The sequence below is a fragment of the Mobula birostris genome, chromosome 2 (assembly GCF_030028105.1).
Source record: "Mobula birostris isolate sMobBir1 chromosome 2, sMobBir1.hap1, whole genome shotgun sequence".
Lineage (NCBI taxonomy): Eukaryota > Metazoa > Chordata > Chondrichthyes > Myliobatiformes > Myliobatidae > Mobula > Mobula birostris.
This window is the reverse complement of record NC_092371.1, coordinates 168338025-168362464: the sequence shown is the minus strand read 5'-3', so window position 1 is coordinate 168362464 and position 24440 is coordinate 168338025. Positions and strand designations below refer to the sequence as shown.

Below are 24440 nucleotides of genomic sequence, written 5' to 3'. Positions count from 1 at the left end.
TTTTTTTGTGTTTACTGTGAATGCCCTCAAGAAAATGTTCTCTGGTTAATGTATGGTGACATTCATGGACTTGGATAGTAACTTTATTTTAAGCTTTGAGATCTTTACACAGGAATGTTATAGATCGAACATAATGAAGACCAGTCCCAGTTTCAAAAAGGGAGTGAACTATTCAACCAACCTTTTCAATTCTTTAAAGATTAGGTGTATTTTGTATGTTCATTAGTTTGTTAGAACATGTAGAGTTACAAAGAAAAATAGATTTTGAACTGACACTGATATGTAGGGGTTAAGCATGATTAATTGTGACAGTGATAAGGAGGAGGTGTGTACCAGAGGGAATGCAGTTGTGTAATGTAGACCACCTATGTTTGCTGTTTATATTAGTGACTTGGATTTGGGAATTGGAAGTAGCCCAAGTTGTGTTTACATATGTGAGGGGGTGGGGAGAGAGAACTGCTCAAATGCAAAAACAACGCTAGCAATCACATCTGTAAAACTGGGTATTTATCTTGCAGCCTCCCGAGTACTGACAGACACTCTCTTCCTTTGCTGCACTGGGAAGTTGTCAGCTGGGGAAGTGCTGATGCGGGGGGGGGGGGTGGTGATGCGGGGGCGGGGGGGGAAGTGGTGATGCGGGGGCGGGGGGGAAGTGGTGATGCCGGGGGGAAGTGATGATGCGGGGGCGGGGGGGGGAGTGGTGATGCGGGGGGGGGGGTTGCAGATGGTTGACGATAGAAGCGGGATGGTGGGAGTTAGTGTATCCCCCTTCACGGTCGTGTACCCTCTTGACTTAATATGATCATTTCTCAAAATCAGATTTAAAAACAGTTACTTTCTCCAAGCAGAAAGTCTGATCAACATCTCCACCGACTAGCTCACCTTACCACACTCCCTCTCCCACCCTCACCACCGTATCAGTTTCTGTCAGAGTCACTTAGGTACAGACACTCCTGTGTCTAGTGTCACTTTATGGTCACTTTATGTACATAGCTATCTTGGGTATTTATATTTTGTATTTGTTATTGTGGTCTATAATCATATTGTGTTTTTTTTTGTGCCATGTCGGATCTGGAGTAACAATTATTTAATTCTCCTTTACACTTGTGCACTGGAAATGACATTAAACAAACTTGAATCTTGAATGTTAGCACAGAGCCTCTGTATTTATTAGGTGTAATTTTCAAGCCATTTAGTTTAATTGTGAGGAAATTACTCTTTCATGTTAACCACGTTAATCTAAGATAATTAAACTACATCAGAAAAGTAGATTGTTTTAAATCCTTGCCAAAAGTACAAATTTGAAACAGCGGGCCTTTCAGTTTGCTGTGGGATTTGAAGTAGGACGTACAGTTTCTAAGTGTGCCTTTGATACAGTATTGCAATAAAAGATAACACATGGGTAAGAATATTTAATGAAATTATAAAAATTTACCGGGACAGACAATTAATAGGCAAATTTATTTCAATATAAATTTTGGAGGAAGGGAATCCCAACCACAAGGATTACCTTGGCATGAAAAGCCATCTGAAGAATTTTGTTGGAAGCAAGCTCCAAGGCAGCACGGCAGTTAGTGTAACACCGTTACAGTGCTAGCAGCCCGGCCTCACTTCCACTGCTGTCTCTGAGGAGTTTGACTGTTGGACTTGCTGAGTTCCTCCAGCATTTTGCAGACACCCCACCTCTCCTGGGAGTCTCCTGCGTATCGATAGCGGCTCCCTGATGCCCGCAAATTATATACAATATCCCGGAAGTCGATTTTTTTGGGGGGGGGGAAGAAAGAAAGAAAATGAATGAATCCTGCTTGATCTCCCTTTGTGCTAAATAGACCTATCAGTTTTCTCTGTGGGCGGGCTTTACAGTCGACCTCTCTCTCTCTTCCATATTCCATCAGTTCAGTTACTGCCATCTATAATGATGCTGAAATCATCCGGACAACTGTCAATGATGAAGTACAAAAGCCTGGCGAAGAAATTCCCAAGGCTGGTGGTGACAACCTGACTATGCGAGGATGTCCTATATGGGCGGGGCGTGTTGGCGTCTTAAAGGGGATTAGAGCAGGGTTTAAATTGGAACGAAATTCCAAAATCGTCCGCTAAGACACCTTTAAAAACGCACTTGCAGCAAGCACATTCTACGGAGTTTTTTTCCTGAAACACTTCCACTTACAGGTACGTCGAAGCCCGCAATGGGCTGGGTTTAAGTGCAGCCATTTTCAGAAGAAAAACCAATTTTAATAAATACCCGGCCCCCACTGAGTTCTAGTCATTAGGATAGCGAACTGTTCACCTGTGCTGCGCACTCTATATGCATTTTGAATTACACTTTATTAAATAATATGGTAATATATTGTTTTATGTGGTGTGTGTGATACATGTATTGTGGCTACACCGTGGTCCGGACAGAGGTTGTTTTGTTTGTGGACAATCAGCCAGGTGACAATAAACTTGAGCTTGAAGATACAGAACTTCTAAACCACTCATTTAAAATCCCCCATTTCGATGTAAAAAAGTAAGTTCTGATCCTGACTATTGCAGGCAATGTGTGTGCGTGTGACTACAGATGACTATGCGATCTGACGTTGTCCAATGGACGTTAAGTGGCGCACACCTGTAATAAGCATACACCTTATACTTTTATTTCTTTTAGGGACCACAACATATTAGGGAGGCTAAGCACAGAGAAGGCTGCTCAAGTATTTCACAGTTCTTTTCAGCAGAAAACCAAAGTCTGACAGGGAAGGTCACTAGAGCTGAGGTGTACTTTACATCTTTCATTGTTGAGCATAACCTGCCATTCCAGGTGTGTAAGCACACAGGCAAGCTATTCAGGAAAATGTTTCCTGATTCAGAAATAGCAAAAAACTGTGCCTGCTCATCAACCAAGACAGCAGCTATTGTGAACACGGCCATTAAGACAGAATTCAGAAGTCAGCGGTCTCACAAAACACTTGTGAATCTGATGTCTTGCAAAGTTAACAAATTCATTGACACAGACTGCTATGAGGTTGAGACTTCCGGTTGAGACCTCCCTGAAATGAGTTTTTGCAGGGTGGGATGTCTGATTTTGTGTGTATTGCTGAACATTTCCAGCATCTGCTAAATCTCGTGTTTATGAGATTATTTGCTGGGATTTTCAGATTTGAGAGAGTATTTCACTTTGAAATCATTTTTTTGTAAAACCCTGAAATTTATATTAAATATTTGCTTGGTTTACTCATTTCAGAAGTGATTTTTATTTAAATTATCAGTGATTAGGAAGGCAGCTTCCTTGTTGGGATGGATGATGAGGCCATCTGTAATCCTGGTCCACATTTCACGGATGGCAATGTTGTGTCATGTGTTCGATTCTTGCCAATGTCTGTAAAGTGTTTGTACGTTCTCTCTGTGACCTTCACTCGCTCAACATTCCCACATTCCAAGGATGTTTAGTACGTTGTGGTTGTGACAATGGAAACGTGGTAACACTTGTGGGCTGCGCAGAACGATTTGCACTGATTCGACGAAAACGACGCATTTCGCTGTATGTTTCAATATCCTGATGTATGTATGACAAATAAAGCTAGTCTTTATGGAATTTTGAAAAAATGTCAATAAAGACATGGAAAGAATGATAATTGTAGAGATTAGAGAGATGGTCAGAACAAGGACCTTGCATTTGGTGGAAAGGGCTATCTGTGCTTTGTATTTCTAACACTAAAAGTGTAACAGGAAAGAGGAAATCGTGATTAGATCTGACACAGAGTGGTACTATTAAGTTGACTTGTTTTTCTTTTTAAAAATAGACTATTGTGCTTGATAGGCCAGTTTATTCTATTGTTTTTCTTTGTAAACCGTGAATGTTCACAAGAAAATTAATCTCAGGGTAGTATATGGCGACATTTATGTATTTGGAAAATAACTTTATTTTGAACTTTTGAGTTTAGTGGGAAATAACTTAATTATGTGCTCTGCCTGACACTGAACAGTTGATTTCTTGCCATCCGGATTGGCAAGAAATGTTGCTTTTTTTCAGAGTTTAAGACCTATTTTGGTTGTGAACCATACTGGATCGATTGTGAGAATGTGATGTGCACTTGCGGCCTGTTGATTGTATGGTGAATCGATTGGGCCTCTTACATGCGAGAAGGCTCTCATTTTGAGTGCGCATGTTTTTGCCTCAGTGGGCTCAGCTCGTAACTAGGTTGCCTAGCGTGCACCGTGGCTGACGTGACTCAGTAAAAATGATTAAACTAACTGTTCCATTGTCGCTCTTGCTCTGCTCAGAAGTAACAGGTTGTTTCTCATAAATTTGCACCAACATTTTTTTCAACAGAGATGGTAATTCTGGAGAACGAGGAGTTTGGATCTTTCAGCTTGGAAGTTCTTCTAACCACACCATCCTGCCTGCCAGTGGAAGGGCACTCCACCTTGATGACTCTGTTCTGAACACCTTTAGCACTGCTACAACTGTGGACCACGGAAAGAGTTATTTCCTGGATATAACCGAAAATGGTGCAGACCAGGATGATGATTTCCTGGAAGAGGAGCAGAAAGTTGAAAACGTGGTCAGTCAAAGGTCAATTCCACAGCAGAATCGGGAAGAGTCTCGCTTTGTCGAGCCGGGTCTGGTTATCGTTGCACGCCCAGTCCAGTATTTAATGCCCAGATTCATGCATCCGAGGATTGAGGTGCAGGACCCAGAGATGGATGTGACTGGAGATGGTAAGAGAATATTGACAACAGTTCTTCATTAATTTTCAAGAGTTTTCAAGTTCTTCTATTAGATCACTTTTTTTTGTTGGAATTGGGCGGTACAGTAGTCAAGCAGTTAGCCTGTTTACGGTAATTCCTACCATTGTCTGTAGGGAGTTGAACATTCTTCCCATGACTGTGTGGGTTTCCTCCTTTGTGCTCTGGTTTCCCCCCACGTTCCAAAGATGTAAAGAGTCGGGTTAGTAAGTTGTGGGCATGCTATGTTGGGGCCTGAAGTATGGCAACACTTGCGAGCTGCCCCCAGCACATCCTCGGACCGTGTTGGTCATTGACACTAATGACGTGTTTCACTGTTGTTTTGAATTGTGAATCGTCACGAGTGGCGAGGGTCTGCATTACCCTTGCAAGAAAAATGTGTGATCGTTCCTATAGAATGAACTTAAGCATTCATGCAAACAGCGCATTCCAGGAACTTTTTAAACTAAATTAAAATTGAATTTATTCAGTCCAGAGGAGTGAAAGTGAAACAGTAGTATCCCTCCACCTTTGCTGAAGGGTTTTTAAATTAAGGCTACAGAGATAACATGAGGGAAATTTTGGCCTTTCAATGCTTTACGCTGACTGGAAGTTAAGTCTGCTGGTTCAGCTGCTGAAATGAGCTGAAGTCCTCAGGAGACTGCTGCTAACCCATCTTCTTTCCCTTCCCGCCAGTGTTCTCGTACAACACAGAGAGGCAGCTGACGTGCAACAACAGCCGTCACACCTGCTCGCCTCACGGCCAATGCAAAGACTATGTGACAGGATTCTGCTGTCATTGTAATCCCGGATATTACGGCAACGGCATACAGTGTGTCGCAGACGGTGAGTCCAGAAACCCAAACAAGTGGGTGTTTCAGTAATTGCCTCCTGTACAAGGAGGAGGACTGTTTGATTTATTAATTAATTATACTCACCAATGCCTCTACTCTCTGAGGAAGCTGAGAGAGCTGGGCTACGTCCATTCGTACTTGCGACCTTTTACTGATGCGCGGTTGAGAGCATGTTGGCGTTGCTGTGTCGCATGGAAACTGCACTGCAGACAGGAGAGCTCTACTCCGGGTAGTTAAGACTGTCCAATGCATTGCCAGCGCCTGGCTACCCGGCATCAAGGACATGCTTACAAAGAGGTGCTGGAGGAAAGGCCAGCAATATGAAGGATCCCACCCACCCTGCTCACAGACTGTTTGTCCCACTCCCACCAGGGAAGAGGCTACGCAGCGTCTGTGCCAGGACCAGTAGACTCAAAAACAGTTACTTCCCCCAACCCACTGGCTGATCCATGCCTCCACCCATTAACCCACCCCACCACAACATTCACATCAGCTTCTCCTCTCCCTGGCACTTTTCATCACCCCTCCCCCCACCCTCCGGTGCACTGCCCCTTTACAGTCGCTTGTACGTCGTGTTTTATAGTGTTTCTTGTATATTTATTGTGTTTTTATGCTGCATCAGATCCAGAGTAAACATCACTTCATTCTCCTTCATCCTTGTGCGCTATAGAATGACAACAAAGAATCTTGGATTAGTGACAGGTGGAGAGGAGAGAGTTGGGGGAGGGTGTTATTTTGAAAGCAGAAGCGCTGTTCCAAGGTGACCTCTGGATCTTCGCTCAGGTGTGATCCTAAGGCAGCCACAGGATACTGGATTAATGGAGTATGGGAACCAAGAGTCAGTCACTCAGCACCTTTATGCCTGCTCCAGCTGACCTGTACTGAAATTCCACCTCTCTTGTTAGCTTTGTCTTACTAATATCCGTCATTCCTATATTTGAAAATTCCATCTGTCTCCGAACACAGCCTCTTGTGGGAGGGAATTTGAGTCTCTGGTGTTATGATGTCCAGTGTACTCACTCCAGCAGGGATCGCTGGAGGGCAACACTGAAAGGGAACAAATCCAGATTAAATTGCTGCTATTCCTGCCCCCAATCACTGTATCCCCCTCACTGTGCTGTCTTGTATAATTTTTCACCAGTGTATAAACCGCTTCCCTTCACTTTAAAATAAGTTTTCTCTGTTTTCCAGTCAAACAAACACAGCACCACATTACCCTACAGATTAGAATTAGAGGTCATAGGTTAAGGGTGAAAGGAACCTGAGGGGGATCTGCCCCACTCAGAGGGTGGTGGGTGTGAGTGTGGAATGAGCTGCCTGCGGAACTGGTAGATCCGGGTTCGATTACAACATCTCAGAAAAGTTCAGATGTGTTCATTGAGGGGAGGGGTATGCAAGGCTCTGGTCTGGGTGCAGGTAGATGGGCCAAGGCAGAAAACTAGGCCAGCATGAACTAGATGGGCTGAAGGACCTGTCTCTGTGCTGTCATGCTCAATGACTTTTTTGTTTTGTTTTGCCAGGGACTCCGCAGCGTGTGAACGGGAAGGTGAATGGAAAGATCTTTGTAGGAGTCAACCCTGTGCCTGTCCAGTTTGAGAACATCGACCTTCATTCATATGTGGTGGTTAATGATGGGCGGTCATACACGGCTATCAGTAGGATCCCAGCCACGGTGGGGTGGGCAATGTTACCGTTGTCTGCTGTGGGAAGTATTATTGGTTGGATGTTCGCTTTGGAGCAACCCAACTTTGAAAATGGATTCAGTATTGTTGGTAAGTCATTTCTGCAGCTCCCAATTGTTAGTGAGAAATGGTTGGATGAAGTAGTTCTTACTACTTCGTCATTTGGAGTTGTGCCTTCTGCTTTTTGTCCTCAGGAATCCCCCTCTCTAAATATCTGTGCCGCTAACCAGCAGAACACTCGAGCAACAGCAACAAAACAACAGCAGCAAAACAAGCTCCTTGTCTCCTTCTCCCACGCAGACACAGGCTTGGACTCACTCGACCGCCTATCTCTGGTCCTACAGCTTCTAGTGGACAAAGAGACACCTTTAATTGTTAACTCGCCTACACCTTTCGTTGTTTCAATTGACCGTGGTCAATTCAGAATTCAGAGTCTTCCCTAACCAGAAGCCCCAGGTGAACCATGAGATCTGCAACCTGCTGAAGGCCAGATCAGTGGTAACCAAGTTAAGTACAAGAGGTCCCAGTATGATCACATATGAAGTGGCAATTCTGGATCACTGAAGGATCTCCGGCAGCAGTGACAGAGCTTGAATGCTATTACCACCTGCAAAGGGAAACCAAGCGTCACAGGTAACAAAAGAGATTTTTTCCTAGATGAGCTCAGTGCTTTCTCTGCTCACTTCGACTGTCAAAACATGGAAACGCCCTCACAAACTGCCATAGCCTCCGATGATCCTGTGATTTTGGTCTCTGAGGCCAATGTGAGAATATCCTTTAGGAGAGTGAACCCATAGAAGTCATAGGGCCCAGACAGGGTACGTGGTCAAGTACTAAAGACTTGTGCTGATGAACTGGCTGGAGAGTTCACCGATATCTTTAACCTTTTGCTTCGGTAGTCTGAGGTACCCACCTGCTTCAAACAGGCTTTGATTATACCAGTGTTTAAGAAGAATTTGGTACCTGCCTCAATGACTGTTATCCACAAGCACTTACACCCACTGTGACGAAGTGCTTTGAGAGGCTGTGATGAAACATACCAGCTTCTGACTTGGATCTGCCCTAATTTGCCTACTGTCATAACAGGTTCATAGCAGATGCCATTTCATTGGCTCTTCACTCAACCCTGGAGCATCTGGACAGTGAAGATGCATACATCACGATGCTCTTCATTGACTATAGCTCAGCATTAAATATCGTCATCCCCTCAAGATTGAAGACATTGGCCTCAAAACCTCCTTGTGCAATTGGATCCACAATTCCCTCACTTGCAGACTCCAGTTAGTTCAGAGTGGCAACAACATCTCCTCCACGCTCTCCATCGGCACGATGGGCCACGTGGCTGTGTGTTTAATTAGTCGCCTGCTCTACTCACTTTATCTTTATGACTGGATGGCTACGGACAGCTCCAATCCATGTTGAAGTTTCCTGGTGACGCCACTATGGTTGGCTGATTCAAAGGTGGTGATGAATCAGCATATGGGAGGAAGATTGAAAGTCTGGCTGAGTGGTGTAATAACAACAACAATCTCTCATTCGTTGTCAACAAGGCCAAGGAGATGATTGTTGACTTAAGGAGTAGGAAACAAGAGGACCATGAGCCAGCCCTCAATGGGTGATCAGAAGTGGAGAGGATCAGTAACAACTTCCCCATTGTTATCATTTCAGAGGGTCCTGGGTCCAGCATGTAGTGCCATTATGAGGAACGCACGGCAGTGCCTGTACTTAGAGTTTGTGAAGATTTGGCAAGTTGTCCAAAACTTCTATGGATGTGTGATGCAGTGTTTATTGACTGGTCACATCACAGCCTGGTATGGAAACACCAATGTCCTTGAAAGGAAAAGCCAACAAAGGGTAATGGACATGGACCAATCCATCATGGGTAAAACTCTTCCCACCATTGAGCACATCTACACGGAGTGCTGTTGCAGAAAATAGCATCCATCATCAAGGATTCCCATCATTCAGGCTATGATCTCTTCTCAGGAACCACAGCACCAGATTCAGGCATAGTTATCACCCTTCAATCATCAGACTCTTCAACCAGAGGGGATTACTTCCCTCAACTTCACTGAACTGTTCCCACAACCTATGGACTCACTTTCAAAGACCCTACATCTCATGTTCCCTATTTATTGCTTATTATGTCTTTTTTCTATTCTCTCAGTTTGTTGTTTCGCACATTGGGTGTTTGTCTTGTTGGGTGTGGTCTTTCATTGATTCTGTTTTTTTTAACTGTGTCATTGCCAATGGGTTATATATGTGGTGACGTCTATGTACTTGGGTAATAAATCTGCTTTGAACTTTGAGCAATCATGTTTTTAGGATTGGGGAGGAACCCCACACTGTCATGGGGAGGATGTACCAACAGCACACAGTGAGCACCAGAGGTCAGGATCATGCAGCAGCTGCTGTGTCTGGACCTCTACCGCCCTTCTGCTGGGACAGTGACAATTGACCTGGACTGATTGCTAATCAATCAATCAGCTTTGAGTCTGCGTTGTTTGAAATTCTATACATTTTCCAGGAGTTTCTCATTGATTCAGGAGGCATCTATAAATGCCACTGATTCTGTGAAAATAGACATCTGCTGTTCAGTTTGAGCATCAGCTGATCAAAAATCTGAGATCCCATGAGAAGCAGCAGAAGATGGCAAGGCATCATGGCCTGGTATTGAAGAACCAATGTCCAGGAACAGAAAAACCCACAAAACTGGTGGATAGTGCACAGTTCCTCAATCACAGGAGAAGCCTTCCCCACCATGGAGCAAATCTGCAAGGAACACTGCCATAAGAAAGCAGATCCATCAAGGACCCCACCATATAGGTCATGCTTTCCTCTCACTGCTGCCATCGCGAAGGAGGCATATGGACCTTTGAACCACACTGATAGGTTCAGGAGCAATTATTACCCTTCAACCATCAGGCTCCTCAACACTCACTCACCTTACCTCAACACTGAACTGATTCCACAAACTTCCCCATTGTATTGTATTATATTTCTTTGTTCTGCTTAGAATGTCTGCAAGAAGTTGAATCTCAAGATAGTATATGGTGACACATTTGTACTTCGATCATTTATTTTGAACTTTGAGATGTAGATGGACAGAAACTGTTGATGGAAGAAGAATCGGAGGAGCAAATTTGGGACTTCAGTCAAGTGAAAGAAAGGAAGCAAAGATTTGTTTGTTTTCTAAAAGAACAGTTTGATTGTTGCTAGACAATATTATATATGACGTGGAGACTCTCCAAATTATTGGGTGCTCCAAATGTCGGAGATGTTGAGGTTTAAATTGGTGAAAATTTAGGGAATGGGTTAAAAATGCTCATTAAAAATTTGATACTTTTCCATTTTGTTGGATCTGTTTTCTAATGTTGTATATTAGTCAATGTTGTGTATGTTCCCAGAAAAACTCCTGAATACTGGTGCAGATGTCAAATAATTTGATGAATTCCTGTTGAAACTGTGAACTCAGGAGGTCTGGAATTAATCCAGAACTGTTGTGCCACTTGAGAGACATGACCCCAGGAGTACATTCGCCAGATGGAAAAGAGGTCTCTAAACTGCAGCTGTGTAATTATTTTTCTCCCCTTTTTGTACCTTGAGTTGGAAGTTATGTAAAATTACTCTCAAGTTCCGTTCTATAGAAAAGATTTTTCCCGACTTCAATTCTTCAGTCAGATTTTGGATTAGGCTTTTTGAAATATTTAGTTTTGTTTAGCGTAATTATCAGACCGCAGCTGTGAGAATCCCTTTGTTCTGTGATCTCAGTTCTTTCTGTGTAATGGCTATTGGGAGCTCTTCTCTGTATGGTACTGCCTAACCTGAGAGCAATTGTGTGGGAGAGGTGAAGCAAACAGGTCCATCCCTATATTGTTCATAGCCCTAGCAGTGCTGACTGGCAATGGACGTGGCCAGAATGCCCCATTCTAATTCCTCTCTCATTTGGCTAATTTCACTTCACTGACTGTACCATATCTGTATCCTGGTTCCATGTACTGTATCTTCTGTGGATCCATAAATCTATAACTTGGCTGGCAAAAGTCAATTGTCATCAGACTTGTATTTAATTCTCAGATTGTGGCCAATCAGTTCTTGCTTTGGTTCCGTAACCTATTCCTAACTTGTAACAGAACATTTAGTCAATCGGCCTCTTAAAGTAACACAGGATAGACATAATGATGTCTCCACTAACAGGGCAGTTCAAAACTCAGGGCCATAAACAGACAATTAAGGGGAAGATCTTTATGGTAAATTACATTGGTTATTATTGTCACACCTATGAAAGAAGAGTCACAGATCACTACAGCATGGAAACAGGCCCTTTGATTTATATAGTCAGTGATGAACTGGTATTCTGCCTAGTCACATTAACCCACACCTGGACCGGTATAAAACTTCGTTTTACTTATCACATGTAGAAATCATTTCATCAGATCAGCACATAAACTATAAGGTGCAAAGTATAACAAGGTAGATTGTGAGGTCAGGAAACCATCTTATCATTCTTGGGGAATGTTCAAAAGTCTTAAAGCAGTTGGACAGAAGCTTTCCTTGAGCTTGGTGGTACATGCTTTCAGGCTTTTGTACCTTCTCCCTGATGGGAGAGGGGAGGCGAGTGTATGCCTAGGGTGGGTGATATCTTTTATTATGTTGGTTGCTTTACTGAGGCAACAAGAAGTGTAGACAGTGCATGGAGGGGAAATGGTTCCAGTGATGTGCTGAGCTGTCTTCACAGCCCTCTGCAGTTTCCTGCAGTCCTGGGCAGAGCATTTGCTATGCCAGTCAGATAGGACGGTTAGAATGCAGTGACTCAGGAGAGGCTGAGGTGAGTGAAATTGAGTGAGTAAGTGAAGGGAAAGCTTGATGCATATTTAAGATTTAAGATGTGCGGGTGAAGAAAAGGGTAACAGAAAGAACTGTCGAGCAATTAGATGAAGAGTAGTTGAGGAAGACCCCACTTGGCAATATGAGACCTTGGTCAGACCCCAGTTGGAGTACTGTGTCACCTCACTACAGAAAGGATGTGGATACGATCGAGTGAGTGCAGAGATTTACAGTGATGTTGTCTGGATTGGAGGGTGTACCTTATGAAAATAGTTTGAGTGAATGGCCTTTTCTCCTTAGAGTGATGGAGGATGAGAGGTTACCTGATAGAGGTGTATAAGATGATGAGGGGCATTGATCGTGGGGATTTTCCCAGGGCTGAAATGGCTAACACAAGGGGGCATAGTTTTAAGGTGCTTGGAAATAGGTACTGAGGTGATGTCAGGGGTAAGTTTTCACATACAGAGTGGTGGGTGCAGGGAATGCACTGCTGGTGGTAGTGGTGGAAACGGATACAATAGGTTATTTTTGGAGCCTCTTAGATAGGTACATGGAGCTTAGAAAACTAGAGGGCAATGCGCTCGGGAAATTCTAGGCAGTTTCTAGAGTAGGTTACGTGGTCAGCACAACTTTGTGGGCTGAAGGGCCTGTCATTTCTATGTTGTATGCAAGTTAATGTAGAGTATAACTACCAGCACAGGTCAGGTAGATTAGATTAGATTATGAGGACACTCCGTCCTCTCGTTTATTGTCATTTAGAAATCCATGCATTAAAAAATGATACAATGTTCTTCCAGTATGATATCACAGAAACAGAGGACAAACCAAGACTAAAACTGACAAAACCACATAATTATACCATATAGTTACAACAGTGCAAAGCAATACCGTAATTTGATAAAGAGCAGACCATGGGCATGGTAAAAAAAAGTCTCAAAGTCCCGATAGCCTCAACATCTCATGCAGACGGTAGAAGGGAGAAACTCTCCCTGCCATGAACCTCCAAGTGCCACAGATTTGCCGATGCAGCACCATTAGAAGCACCGGACTGCAGCAGACCCTGAGTCCATCTGAAAACTTCAAGCCTCCAACCAGCCCTTCGACACCGAACACCATCCTCTGCCGAGCGCTTCGACCCCATCCCAGCCGCCAAGCAATAAGCAAAGCCAAGGACTCGGGGCCTTCCCCCCCCCCCCAGGAGATTTCAGACCACACAGTGGCAGCAGCAGCAAAGCAGGCATTTCAGAAGTTTCACCAGATGTTCCTCCATGCTCTCACGTCCGTCTCCATCAAATCAGGATTGTGCACGGCCTCCTACTTGACAAATAACGGACATCACCACCAGATGATGGTGTCACCATCTTCTCCTCTCCTCATCAGACATCAGACCCATAAGGGACACTACCTAGGAAGCATTCATGACCTACAGCTCACATTTCAAAGCAATTTGGAAATGGAAAGTATATGATGAGAAAATTATTTCCGCCAGCACAAGTCCTGTAGAAGCTGGAAAATCTGAGCTAGTCTCTGTGAGAGGTAATGTCTTTGTGGAGTGTGATGGAAATCTGGAACTCTCTCTTACAAGTAAAAGGCCTGGGGGTTGGTTAATAACAGTGCCGAACCAGAAATGAATTGGTCTCGCCTGAGGAAGGACAGAAGTGCAGTTCAAAGTAGGTTCACTGGGCACTTACCAGGAATGGGCAGATTGTTTCATGAGGAATCGGAACACCAGTGCCTTTGGCAAATCCTGCAGAAGGTAGTGGATTTAACTAATTACATCACAGGTAAAGCCCTCCCAACCATTAAGTATATCTACATGAAAAAGCAGCATCCATCACCAAAGATCCTCGCTACCCAGGCCATGCTCTTTTCTTGCTGCTGCCGTCAAGTAGAAGGTACAGGTACCTCCGGACTCACACCACCATGTTCAAGAACAGATACTACCTCTCAACCATAATAGTTATGCTCATTTAAGGCTCTTTCATCTTTTTATTTCATGCCCATTATTTATTGTTATTTATTTATATCTGCATTTGCACAATTTGTTTACAGTTTATAGTTCCTGATGTTTACAGTTTACTGTTACTGTTCTATAGATTTGCTAAGTATACCTGCAGAAAAAGAATCTCAGGGTTCTATGTGGTGACATGTATGTACTCTGATAATAAAGTAAACTTTGAAGTTGGACAGCAGTCTCATATCCATTGGAGTTTAGAAAACTGAGAGTGGACTTGATTGAATGTATAAGTTCCTGAATTGTTTTGACAGTGGATGAGGAGACGTGAGATTCTGTGGATGTTGAAAATCTTGAGCAACACACACAAAATGCTGAAGGAAATCATCAGGTCAGGCAACATCTATGGAGCAGAATGAACAGTCATCATTTTGGGCCAAGGCTCTTCATCAGGACCAAAGGGAAATGTCGACTGTTCATTTCCGTCCGTAGATGAATCTCAGATGAATTCATAAAATGAATCCCAAGGTAGTGTATGGTAACCTATATGTACTTTGATAATAAATTTCCTTTGACTTTAACTCGATGCTGCTGGACCTGCTGACTTCCTCTGGCATTGTGTGTGTGCGTGTGTGTGTGTTGGATGAGGAGGGGAGGTTTCCTCTAAGTAGAATCTAGAACTGGGCATTGGGCGGGGGGGGAGGGTTACTAGAGTGGCAGCCTTTTTGAATGCCCTCCTCCCTTCCTCAAAAGGACAATGTGTATTTTTAAAGCGGGGTACTTGATAAGGAAGAAGGAAGGTGAAAGGTTACTGTGGTAGGCAGCTAAGTGGTGTTGTGATTACCATAAGAACATCGAAAATCTTATTGAATGGCAGAACGGTTTGAGAAGCTGAGTGGCCCATTCCTGCCTGTGGTTCGAATGTGTGTCCCTGAGAAGATCCTGAGTCCAAAACAGTGCCCACCTCTGGTAGTAAACCACTGCGATCCATGAAAGTGTCAGCAAACATGCATTGCATTGCAACACTTGACATGCTATGGTGGGCTTTGTTTGAATAATCTAGTTTATTTTACATTGAATGTTTCTTGGAGAGCCCTTCTCTGAATTATTATGAGAATTGTTTCTTTCTATTGAGAGCTGGGGGAAAAATAGTTCTGTTATATTACTCAAGTTCCAGAACAACACAGAAGGGGCTGAGCTCTGCATTCATTTTGGTCTTATGATTAAGTTCGTAAAAGGAGTTCCATAAGGATTCTTGGCACCCGGTGCTTTTGCAAAAATTGTAGGCCCATGTTAGTTACTAAAACGTGGATGAAGGCGGATGCTAACTGCATTATTGGAGTCCAGACGTCTCTGGGGAACTTCAGAGCTGTGGTGTGCTGTCATGATTAGTCTGGAGTGTGCACGCATCACTTGCAAATTTGCAAGCCTAATTTGGTTCCAGGTACATCCTCAGACTTAACGAGTCCAAATGCCATCCTGCTTTCCTAGTCTGGACCTTTCTTGTAATGATAAACTCCTCCAATTTTGCAATCCCCCAATTTTTCAATCCCCCATGAAAGCTGCAGTTGTCCCACTGGGGGCTTGTTCTTTCCAGTTCCTCTTTCCCTTTCTTCCTCTGGTGACAGAAATCTCATCCTTTCCTCAAAGCCTACCTCATAGATCAAGCTCTCGGGCATCTTTTCTAATATCAGTTTAAGAGGCTCAATGTCAGTTTTTTTTTGTTTGACTAATCACAATCGAGTGATGGTAAAAGTTAAAGGTGCTACTTAACTGTTGGGTCTTTGAGTGCGGTGCTGTTCAGTTATGACTGGTATCTTTTTTTATTGACCAGGTGGTGAATTCACACGTCAAGCAGAAGTGACTTTCAGCCCTGGTAATGAGAAGCTGTCTATCACCCAGCATTTTAGTGGAATCGATGAGCATAACCACCTCACCATTGCTACGAAACTGGAAGGGCAAGTGCCTGAAATTCCGCAGGAGTCAACCGTGCATGTAGAGCCATACAGCGAGCTGTACCACTACTCGAGCTCTGGTAAGCAAATGACGTGGAATTATTAAACACCGCTGCTTTGGACAAGTTTACTGAGTGATGGGCTGGCATCATAGTGTAGCAATTAGCATAACGCCATTACAGCCTCAGCAACCGGGTTCAATTCCACCGCTGTCTGTCAGCAGTTTGTACGTTCTCTCCATGACCGCGTGGGTTTCCTCTGGGTATTCTGGTTTCCTCCCGCATTCCCAAGATGTACAGGTTGGGAAGTTAATTGGTCACGTGGCTGTAATTGGGCAATGCAGGCTCGTTATGCCAGAGGGACCTGAAACCAGGCTATACTTTTAAATAAAAAAATAAATATATAAAACCAACTCAAAAGGAACCAAACCTCAGCTAAGAGACAAGAAAGAAAGTTATAGCAACACACATCAAAGTTGCTGGTGAACGCAGCAGGCCAGGCAGCATCTATAGGAAGAGGTACAGTCGACGTTTCGGGCGGAGACCCTTCGTCAGGACTAACTGAAAGAAGAACTAGTAAGTAGACTTTCAGTTAGTCCTGACGAAGGATGTCGGCCTGAAACGTCGACTGTACCTCTTCCTATAGATGTGTGTTGCTTGAATTTCCAGCATCTGCAGAATTCCTCATGTTTGCAAAGAAAATTATACATTGGTGTAAAAAGAAGTATTATTAAACTCCATGTTTACCAAGGAGTTGCTCATAATTGTCAACATATCCTTTCCACATGCCATCTGTACTTCCAGTGCTTTTTGCTTTGTTTTGTTTTATTGGTGGGGAATCTCAGTAAGTTGATAAGTTTTATTTGAGGAAGTGACAAAGATGCTTGGTAGAGGAGGGCAGTGAAAGTTGTTGGCATGGCCTTCAGTAAAGCATTTGTCACGGTTCCTCATGGTAGGGTAGACCAGACGGTTGTTAGAAAAAGATACAACAGTGGCAGGAAAGTTGTTTCCACTGGGAAGGGAGACTAGAATTTAGGAGACATAACCTCAAGATTCTGGGGAGTAGAAGTAGGACAGGGATGAGGAGAAACTGCTTTTTCCAGAGACTAGTGAATCTGCAATCTCTGCCCGGGGGGGGGCAGTAGAGGCTACCTCATTAAATATGTGTGTAAAATACACAGTTAGAAAGATCTTGGCATAGCAGGGGAATTAAGGATTATGGAGACAAGGCAGGTAGGAGGAGCTGATCTTATTGAATGGCGGAGCAGGCTGGATAGGTGGAATGGCTTACTTCTGTTCCAGTGTCACGTGGTCTCTTAGAAACCGGTACAAGTTTCATCCAGGCATTTTGATGTGCCTGTATTGTGGCTGAGCTAACAAAGCAGTGGTAGGATCTATCTACGGGACCCGATTTGAGGAGCTGTAGGAGATGACAGGAGTTGTTACTGAGAAAGATCACTGGTACAATTCCAGCTAACCTCCTTGATTCTGTGCCCTTGGAGCGGGCAATCCGTCTGGATTGTGCAGGATTCTCCAGGGTTTCGAGATGAATTTTCAGGGCATTGAGGTAAGCAAAATGCAGGAGATGAAATATGAGGGTTGACAGAGGGAAAAGTTGGTTGTGATCATATTTAAACATTCACTGCCAACTATTGAGTTACACGCACAAAATGTTGGAAGAACTCGCAGGTCAGCATCTGTGGAGAGGAATAAAGAGCCAACATTTTGTGCAGAAACCCTTAATAAAGGGTCTCAGTCCAATATATTGGCAATTTATTCTGCACAGGATGGAAGAAGTTCAGGAAGTTGTAAACTTGGCTGGCTCTGTCATGATACTGGCCTCCCCAGAACCATGGACTCCTACAAACTCCTCAAGAAGGTGGAATCAGTCACTAAGAACCCTATTGCCCAGGACATGCCCTCTTCTCATTGCTACTATCAAGGAGAAGGTACAGGAGCCTGAAGGCACACACTCAACGTTTCAAATTTCTGAATGAACAATAAACCCATGAACACCTCTTCCTTTGCTCTCTTTCTGCTCTATCTATTCAGTGTGTGTGTGTGTCTGTGTATATGTACAATATCCTATTGTAACTTATGGTTTTTATCATTTATTGCAATCTACTGCTGCAACAAAACAAAAGAAAATCATGACATATGCCAGTGATATTAAACTTTATTCTGATTCTGCCTTGGTTTGTTGCGGTCTTTTTGTCCATTTTGTTTATCTATTGCCGTTCCCTAAAGCACTTCCTGACATCTGAGTGGCCTAGCCTTTAATTTTAAAATTATGCCTCATTTTGTCCTGGATTTCAACCCTCTTTCCCCTTCCCCCTCCCCGGCACCTACATCTGAGGAAATGGTTAAGCCTTATCACATTCTTCAATCATTTTAAACACAGTCTCTTTGTGAGTGTGGGAACTGTGTTCTACATTGTTGTAATCCACCCTTGCTGCAGGGCACATCAGTGATTCCTCTTTCTGGGGGGTGGGGGGGGTGGAATTGAAATCCTCAGAGGTTCCTGGTCCAAGCACAGCAACTTTGGAATTTCATTACCCATTGGTTTTCCAGAGGGCTTTCCTCATGCAACTTCTTTTCCTTATGAAATCTGAAGGAAGTAAGTGAAGTAAGATACAGTTGAGGTGAGAGGAGGTAACTTGGAAAGGAGGCATGAGGGACAAGTTTATTTTAAGAGTGGTGGGTGCCTGAAATGCACTGCCTGGGTGGGGGGGTAGAAGCAGAAATGGACTTTTAAGAGATGTTTGGTTAGGCAGACAAATATGAGGAAAATTGAAGCATATGAACATTGTGTAGGCAGAAGAACCATTTGATTAGTAACTTAATTAGTTTGGCACCACATGTGGGCGGAAGGACCTGTTTCTGTGCTGTACTGTTCCATGGTCAATAATTTCCCAGACAATACTGAACAAGCTGTTGAGTTAATATCAGAATCAATTTTGTTATCACTGGCGTTTGCCGTGAAATTGGTGTTTTGCGGCAGCATACAGTGTATCTGTAAAAACACTGTAAATTATCATAGGAAATTGTGTATTTCTTGCTGGAGAAGCAGTGGCACCACCAAGACAGATGGTGATGCAGCCAGTTCAGATGCTCTTCATGGTACGTCTGGAGAAATGTACAGAATCTGTAGAAACATGGCTGTGGTGATAGCTGGAGGAATGTTTGTTTGCAGGCTCGGAAGATTAAGTCACTAATTTTGGTAACTCCAATTCCCAGGCTTGCTCTTGCTCTTGCACCGGTCTCAGCTGATAGTGACAATGAGTTTTATATATTCAGAAAGGATTCCTGGTATGTGAATGTGAACGGCAGAGCAGACTCGACAGCTAGTTGGTCATCTCCTGCTCCTATTTCTTATGTGATGAAAGCAACACTCACAACACGCTGGAGGAACTCAGCAGGTTGGGCAGCATCCGTGGAAATGATCAGTCAGTGTTTCGGGCCGGAACCCTTCGTCAAGACTGAAGGGATGTCTTCAGCCCCTTGGTATGAACATAGAATTCTCCGACTTCCGGTAATTCCCTCCCCCTCCCTTCCCCCATCCCGGTTTCACTCTGCCCCCTCTCCCTGCTGCCTATCACCTCCCTCATGGTTCCGCCTCCTTCTACTATCCATTGTGTTTTCCCCTATTCCTCCTTCACCTTTCCTGCCTATCACCTCCCTGCCTCCCCTCCCCCACCCCTTTATCTTTCCCCTTACTGGTTTTTCACCTGGAACCTACCAGCCTTCTGCTTCCCACCTTCTTTATAGGGCCTCTGCCCCTTCCCTCTTCAGTCTTGATGAAGGGTTCCAGCCCGAAACATTGATTGATCATTTCCATGGATACTGCCCGACCTGCTGAGTTTCTCCAGCGTGTTCTGAGTGTTTCTTATGTGATGAAGTCACGTGAGATTAGAGTGAATTAATAAACTGGATCCAAAATTGAATCGGGCGGAGGGAAAACCGTTCAGATGCCATCCTCTGACTGCCCTTGTCAGTTAGCGGTGATCGGTGATCTTCATTCAGTGCGATGAGATGCTCCCATGGTGATGTTAGATACTCTGTTGCACAGTTTACATCTGGTGCTGATGAAGGAGCAGCCCATTACATTTCAAAGTTGGAAATGGCTCATTCCATGAAGGAGAACTTGGAGGTGATGGTGTTTCCAAGTAGATCATGCTCTCTTTTCCCCTAGGTTTAGAGCTTTGTGTGTTTAGGGGTTGCTGTGGGAGATATTAATGTTGGGTTGCTGCAGTATATCCTCTGGATGATGTAGCTGGCAGTGAAGGGAGAGGGTTGTTAAGATGGTGAGTTAGCTGCTAAGTGGATAGTGTTAACATCTTTGAACTCTGGTTATGTTCCATTCTGAACAGAGCACTATTTATCTTCAGTCTAGCAGAAGACTTGTATCTTCAGTCCAAACCCTCACACTGGTATAGCACGCTTGCTGTGGTCTATCAGCTTTGTGTAGGTGGGAGGCATTCTGTGCCAGGTATTTATGAGTTCGAGACCCACCTTGGGGATTTTGGTATTGAAATCTAGGCTGATACTCCCAGTGCAAACCCATGAAGTAGTGTTCATGGACCATTCAGAAATTTCTGCCATTATTAAGGCCATAAGACATAAGAGCAGAATTAGTCCATTTGGTCCATTGAGTCTGCTCTGCCAATGCATGATGGCTGATTTATTACCCCTCTCAAACCATCTTTCTGCCTTTTTTCCCTGTAACCTTAGACACCGGAACTAATCAAGTATCTAACAGCCTCCTTTTTAAATCTATTCCATGACTTGGCCTCCACAACCACCTGTGGCGATGAATTCCACAGACTCACCACCCTCTGGCTGCAGAAATTCCTCCTCATCTCTGTTCTAAAGGGAGTCCTTCTATTCTGATTCTGTACTCTCTGGTCCTAGACTCCCCTACTAAAGCAAATAAATTTCTGAATTGTCCATGAATGCTACTCTTTATTTTGTTCTCTTTAGGCTTTACTTATTTTTTTATATATGTTTCTTGTAACTAGTGGTTAGCACAATCCCTTACAGTACCAGCGATCTAGGTTCAATTCCCACCACTGCCCTTAAGGTGCTTGTATGTTTTCTCCATGACTGGATGGGTTTCCTCCAGGTGCTCCAGTTTCTTCCCACAGTCAAAGATGTACCGGTTGGTAGGTTAATTTGTCATTGTAAATTGTCCAGTGGTTAGACTAGGATTGAAATTGAGAGATTGCTGGATGGTGTGGCTTGAAGACCCAGAAGGGCCTGTCCATGCTGTATGTCAGTCAATGAACTTGTAGTATTTTATGTACTGCACTGCACTGCTGCCACAATGCATCAAGGTTCAGGACGTACATCAGTGCTAATAAACCAGATTCTGATTTTGCAGTTCTAGGGGAATGCTGCTGATCTCCAGATAAGATTAAATTGAGGTCTTATTTGCTCCCTCAGATGACTGTAAATCTCCCATTTGCACTGTTAGTTTTGTCTGGGGCCTCAGCCATAACCAAACTGAATGACTTGCTGTTTAATCTCAGTGCTGTCTTTGGTATCTTGCTGTGCAGAGAAGCATTTCCTGCAATGTGAACTAAGACAACAGTTTTGCTTTAAGGATCGATCAACTTTTATTTGTCATATACATTTACACGTGTTCAGAGTTTGTTGTGTGTTGGTCAGGGCGTGGCGTGCAACAAAAAGCAACAACATTCAACAATTACAAAGAAAAGTGAAAGTTAGAGGTTAACCTAGGGATATAGAATAAAATGTGCAAAAATGCAGAAATACCAGCATGCATTTACAGTGTAAACGGCATTCTTAAAAGGGTAATAGATATGGGGTGGGGGTTAACTAGAATGGCTGATCAGACTAACTGCCTGAGTGAAGAAATGTTTTTTTTGTTTTACTGTAGCCTTTTTGCTCTTTCCAGAAGGGAGCTTTTGGAAAAGTATTTTGCAGGGTGGGTAGTGTCTGCAATAATTCTCCTGCCTGCTTTGTCCTGCATGCATACAAGTCCTACAGTGATGGTAGACTGCAGGCGATGATTTTTTTTCTGTGCTGACCAGACAGTTTGCTGTGGTTTTTGTTTACTGTGAGAGGATGTTGCACCAGACCAGACAGTAATGGATGATGTGTCAATGTTCTCTATGATGTTCCTGAAAGTGTTCTGTATTTTCTCTTTCCCCTTCAGTAATCATGAGCTCTTCCAATGTCAAGTACATCGTAGAGCTTTCTGATCAGTCCTCTCGGACCTATTCCTTCCAGCTGAAGCAGACCATCAGTTTCCAGGGCTGTATCAATGACAATGGCCAGCAGCCGGTGCCTGCCACTCAGCAGCTGTCCGTCGACCGCACTTTTGTCCTTTATGATAAAAACGAGCAGATACTGCGATACGCCATGAGCAACAAGATTGGACCAGTCCAAGGTACCTACCTATTGTCTTTCACAACTCAAACCCAATTTAGACAGAATTTACACAAGAGGTACCTGGTAACCAGTGGCTCCTTAACTGTTTTCAGATTCATTTGTCACAGGTACGTCGAAACATACAGTGAAATGTGTCATTTGCATTTACAACCAGCACACCCAAGGATGTGGTCGGCGCCAAGTATCAGTGCATATTCTGGCGCCAACATAGCCTGCCCACAATGCTGGGCAGAACGCTAAGCATAACAAAACAGAACATACCAAGCAACAATAGAGAAACATGCCTATCCCTCCCTACTATACCTCCATCCCTCCCTCTCCTGTCCACCAATCCGCGCACACACACACAGACACAGTTCTCTCGCCCCAGGACAGGCTGTCTTTGGCTTTCAGCCTCCAGTGGATTCACAGACAATGGGCCCTGATTTTCCCAGTGGACTTGCAGAGATTTACTACACATACATCAACACATTTTAAAATACATTATTTGTATTGACTTCAAGTTCTTTCAACCATACAGATGTATGTAGCTAAACGAAACATTGTTCCTGTGGGGCCAAGGGGCAAAACGCAGTACATATAGGCACACACAGCACATAGAGTTACGCTCTAGTGCACACAGTCACAAAATAATATTTGCAAAGTCTATGAGTGACATGGTCTGAAGGCTGAAAGGTTTACATACAGTGCGAAGTGCGTGTTTATGTGAGACCGTATAATGTATTGTTTATGGAGGTTGTGCTGTAGCATTTGCATTTGAAAGGTAAATGAGGTCAGATCTGTTTTGCTTTGACCTTGCTTTACGACAATGGCAATGGAGCTGATAGATTCACTTAAAAAGCAGTCCACAATGTTCTGTGATCTTGATCACCATCGTGAGCAGAAATATACAGGACTGAATCTTTGTGCATGTTAGGAGCCATTGCTCATCCATGTAATCTAATGGAATTCCCAGTGCAAAGACAGGACATTAGTCCCTCACTTCCAAAGACAATGATTTGTTTACCTGTGGTTTCTCAGGTACCAGTGTGGGCTTTAGTGCTGTCCTCGAGGAGCAGAGAATTTAACAATTGAATTATTCCCCATGAAGCCCCCGCCACACCACTACACATCACTTAGGACTCTTTATGTACACGTGATCAGTGTACATAACAGTTACTTGTAGATTGGGTTTTATAGATTGATTTTATTGTGTTTTTTGTGTTTTTTTTTAATATTGCATCAGATCTGGAGTAACAAACATTTCATTCTCCTTTCCTTTCTACTCGTGTGCTGAAGAATAACAATAAACTATCGAGGTTAATGGTTCTGCTCCTGGCCCTGTTGCTTACATTTTCCAACAGGGTGGCATTTGGGAACTGGAGCACTGCAAGCCTTGACTGCCCCCCTCCCCCTTACCTTGTGTGCCCCACAACTGTACTTCCAAATAATGGTGACCTGTGGATCAGAATGAGGACATCTGGCCAATTGAGTCTGCTCCACCGTTCAGTCATGGTTAATTTATTGTCCCTCTCAATCCCATTATCTTGCCTTCTCCCCATAACCTTCACCCTTACTAATCAAGGGCCTATCAAACTCCGCTTTAAGTACACCCAATGACTTGTCCTCCACAGCCATCTGTGGCAATGAACTCCACAGATTCTCCACCCTCTGGCTAAAGAAATTCATCCTCATCCGCTTTCTAAAGGGATGTCCCTCTATTCTGGGGCTGCCTCCGATCCTAGACATCCTCTCCATGTCCACTGTTATCTACACTTTTCAATATTCGATAGGTTTCAATGAAATGCCTTCTTATTCTTCTAAGCTCCAGCGAGTACAGGCCTTTCACTGAACACCAGCCAGGAGCTGCGTAGAATGTTGATTGAATCCAGTACATCCTGGATTCTGGTGCCTACCAGTTTGTGGTCTGCTGGATGACGTAAGGATCAAGAGGATTTTTTTTCCATTTTCTTTGATTGCGCCAAAAAGAGGATTAATTTTGTTACAAGCAGGAGAGATTCTGCAAATGCTGGAAATCTTGAGCAACACACAAAATGCTGGAAGAA

At 43.7% G+C, this 24440-nt stretch overlaps 1 protein-coding gene across 1 annotated transcript in view; it reads left to right on the top strand.

Annotated features, from left to right (window-relative positions):
- Positions 1 to 24440, top strand: part of nid1a (nidogen 1a) — a 157486-nt gene that overhangs the window by 13327 nt on the left and 119719 nt on the right. Inside the window, 5 exon segments of the mRNA XM_072251057.1 lie at positions 4316 to 4704; positions 5407 to 5556; positions 7085 to 7336; positions 15862 to 16062; positions 22160 to 22393. Coding sequence (XP_072107158.1) covers positions 4316 to 4704; positions 5407 to 5556; positions 7085 to 7336; positions 15862 to 16062; positions 22160 to 22393 — 1226 coding nt within the window.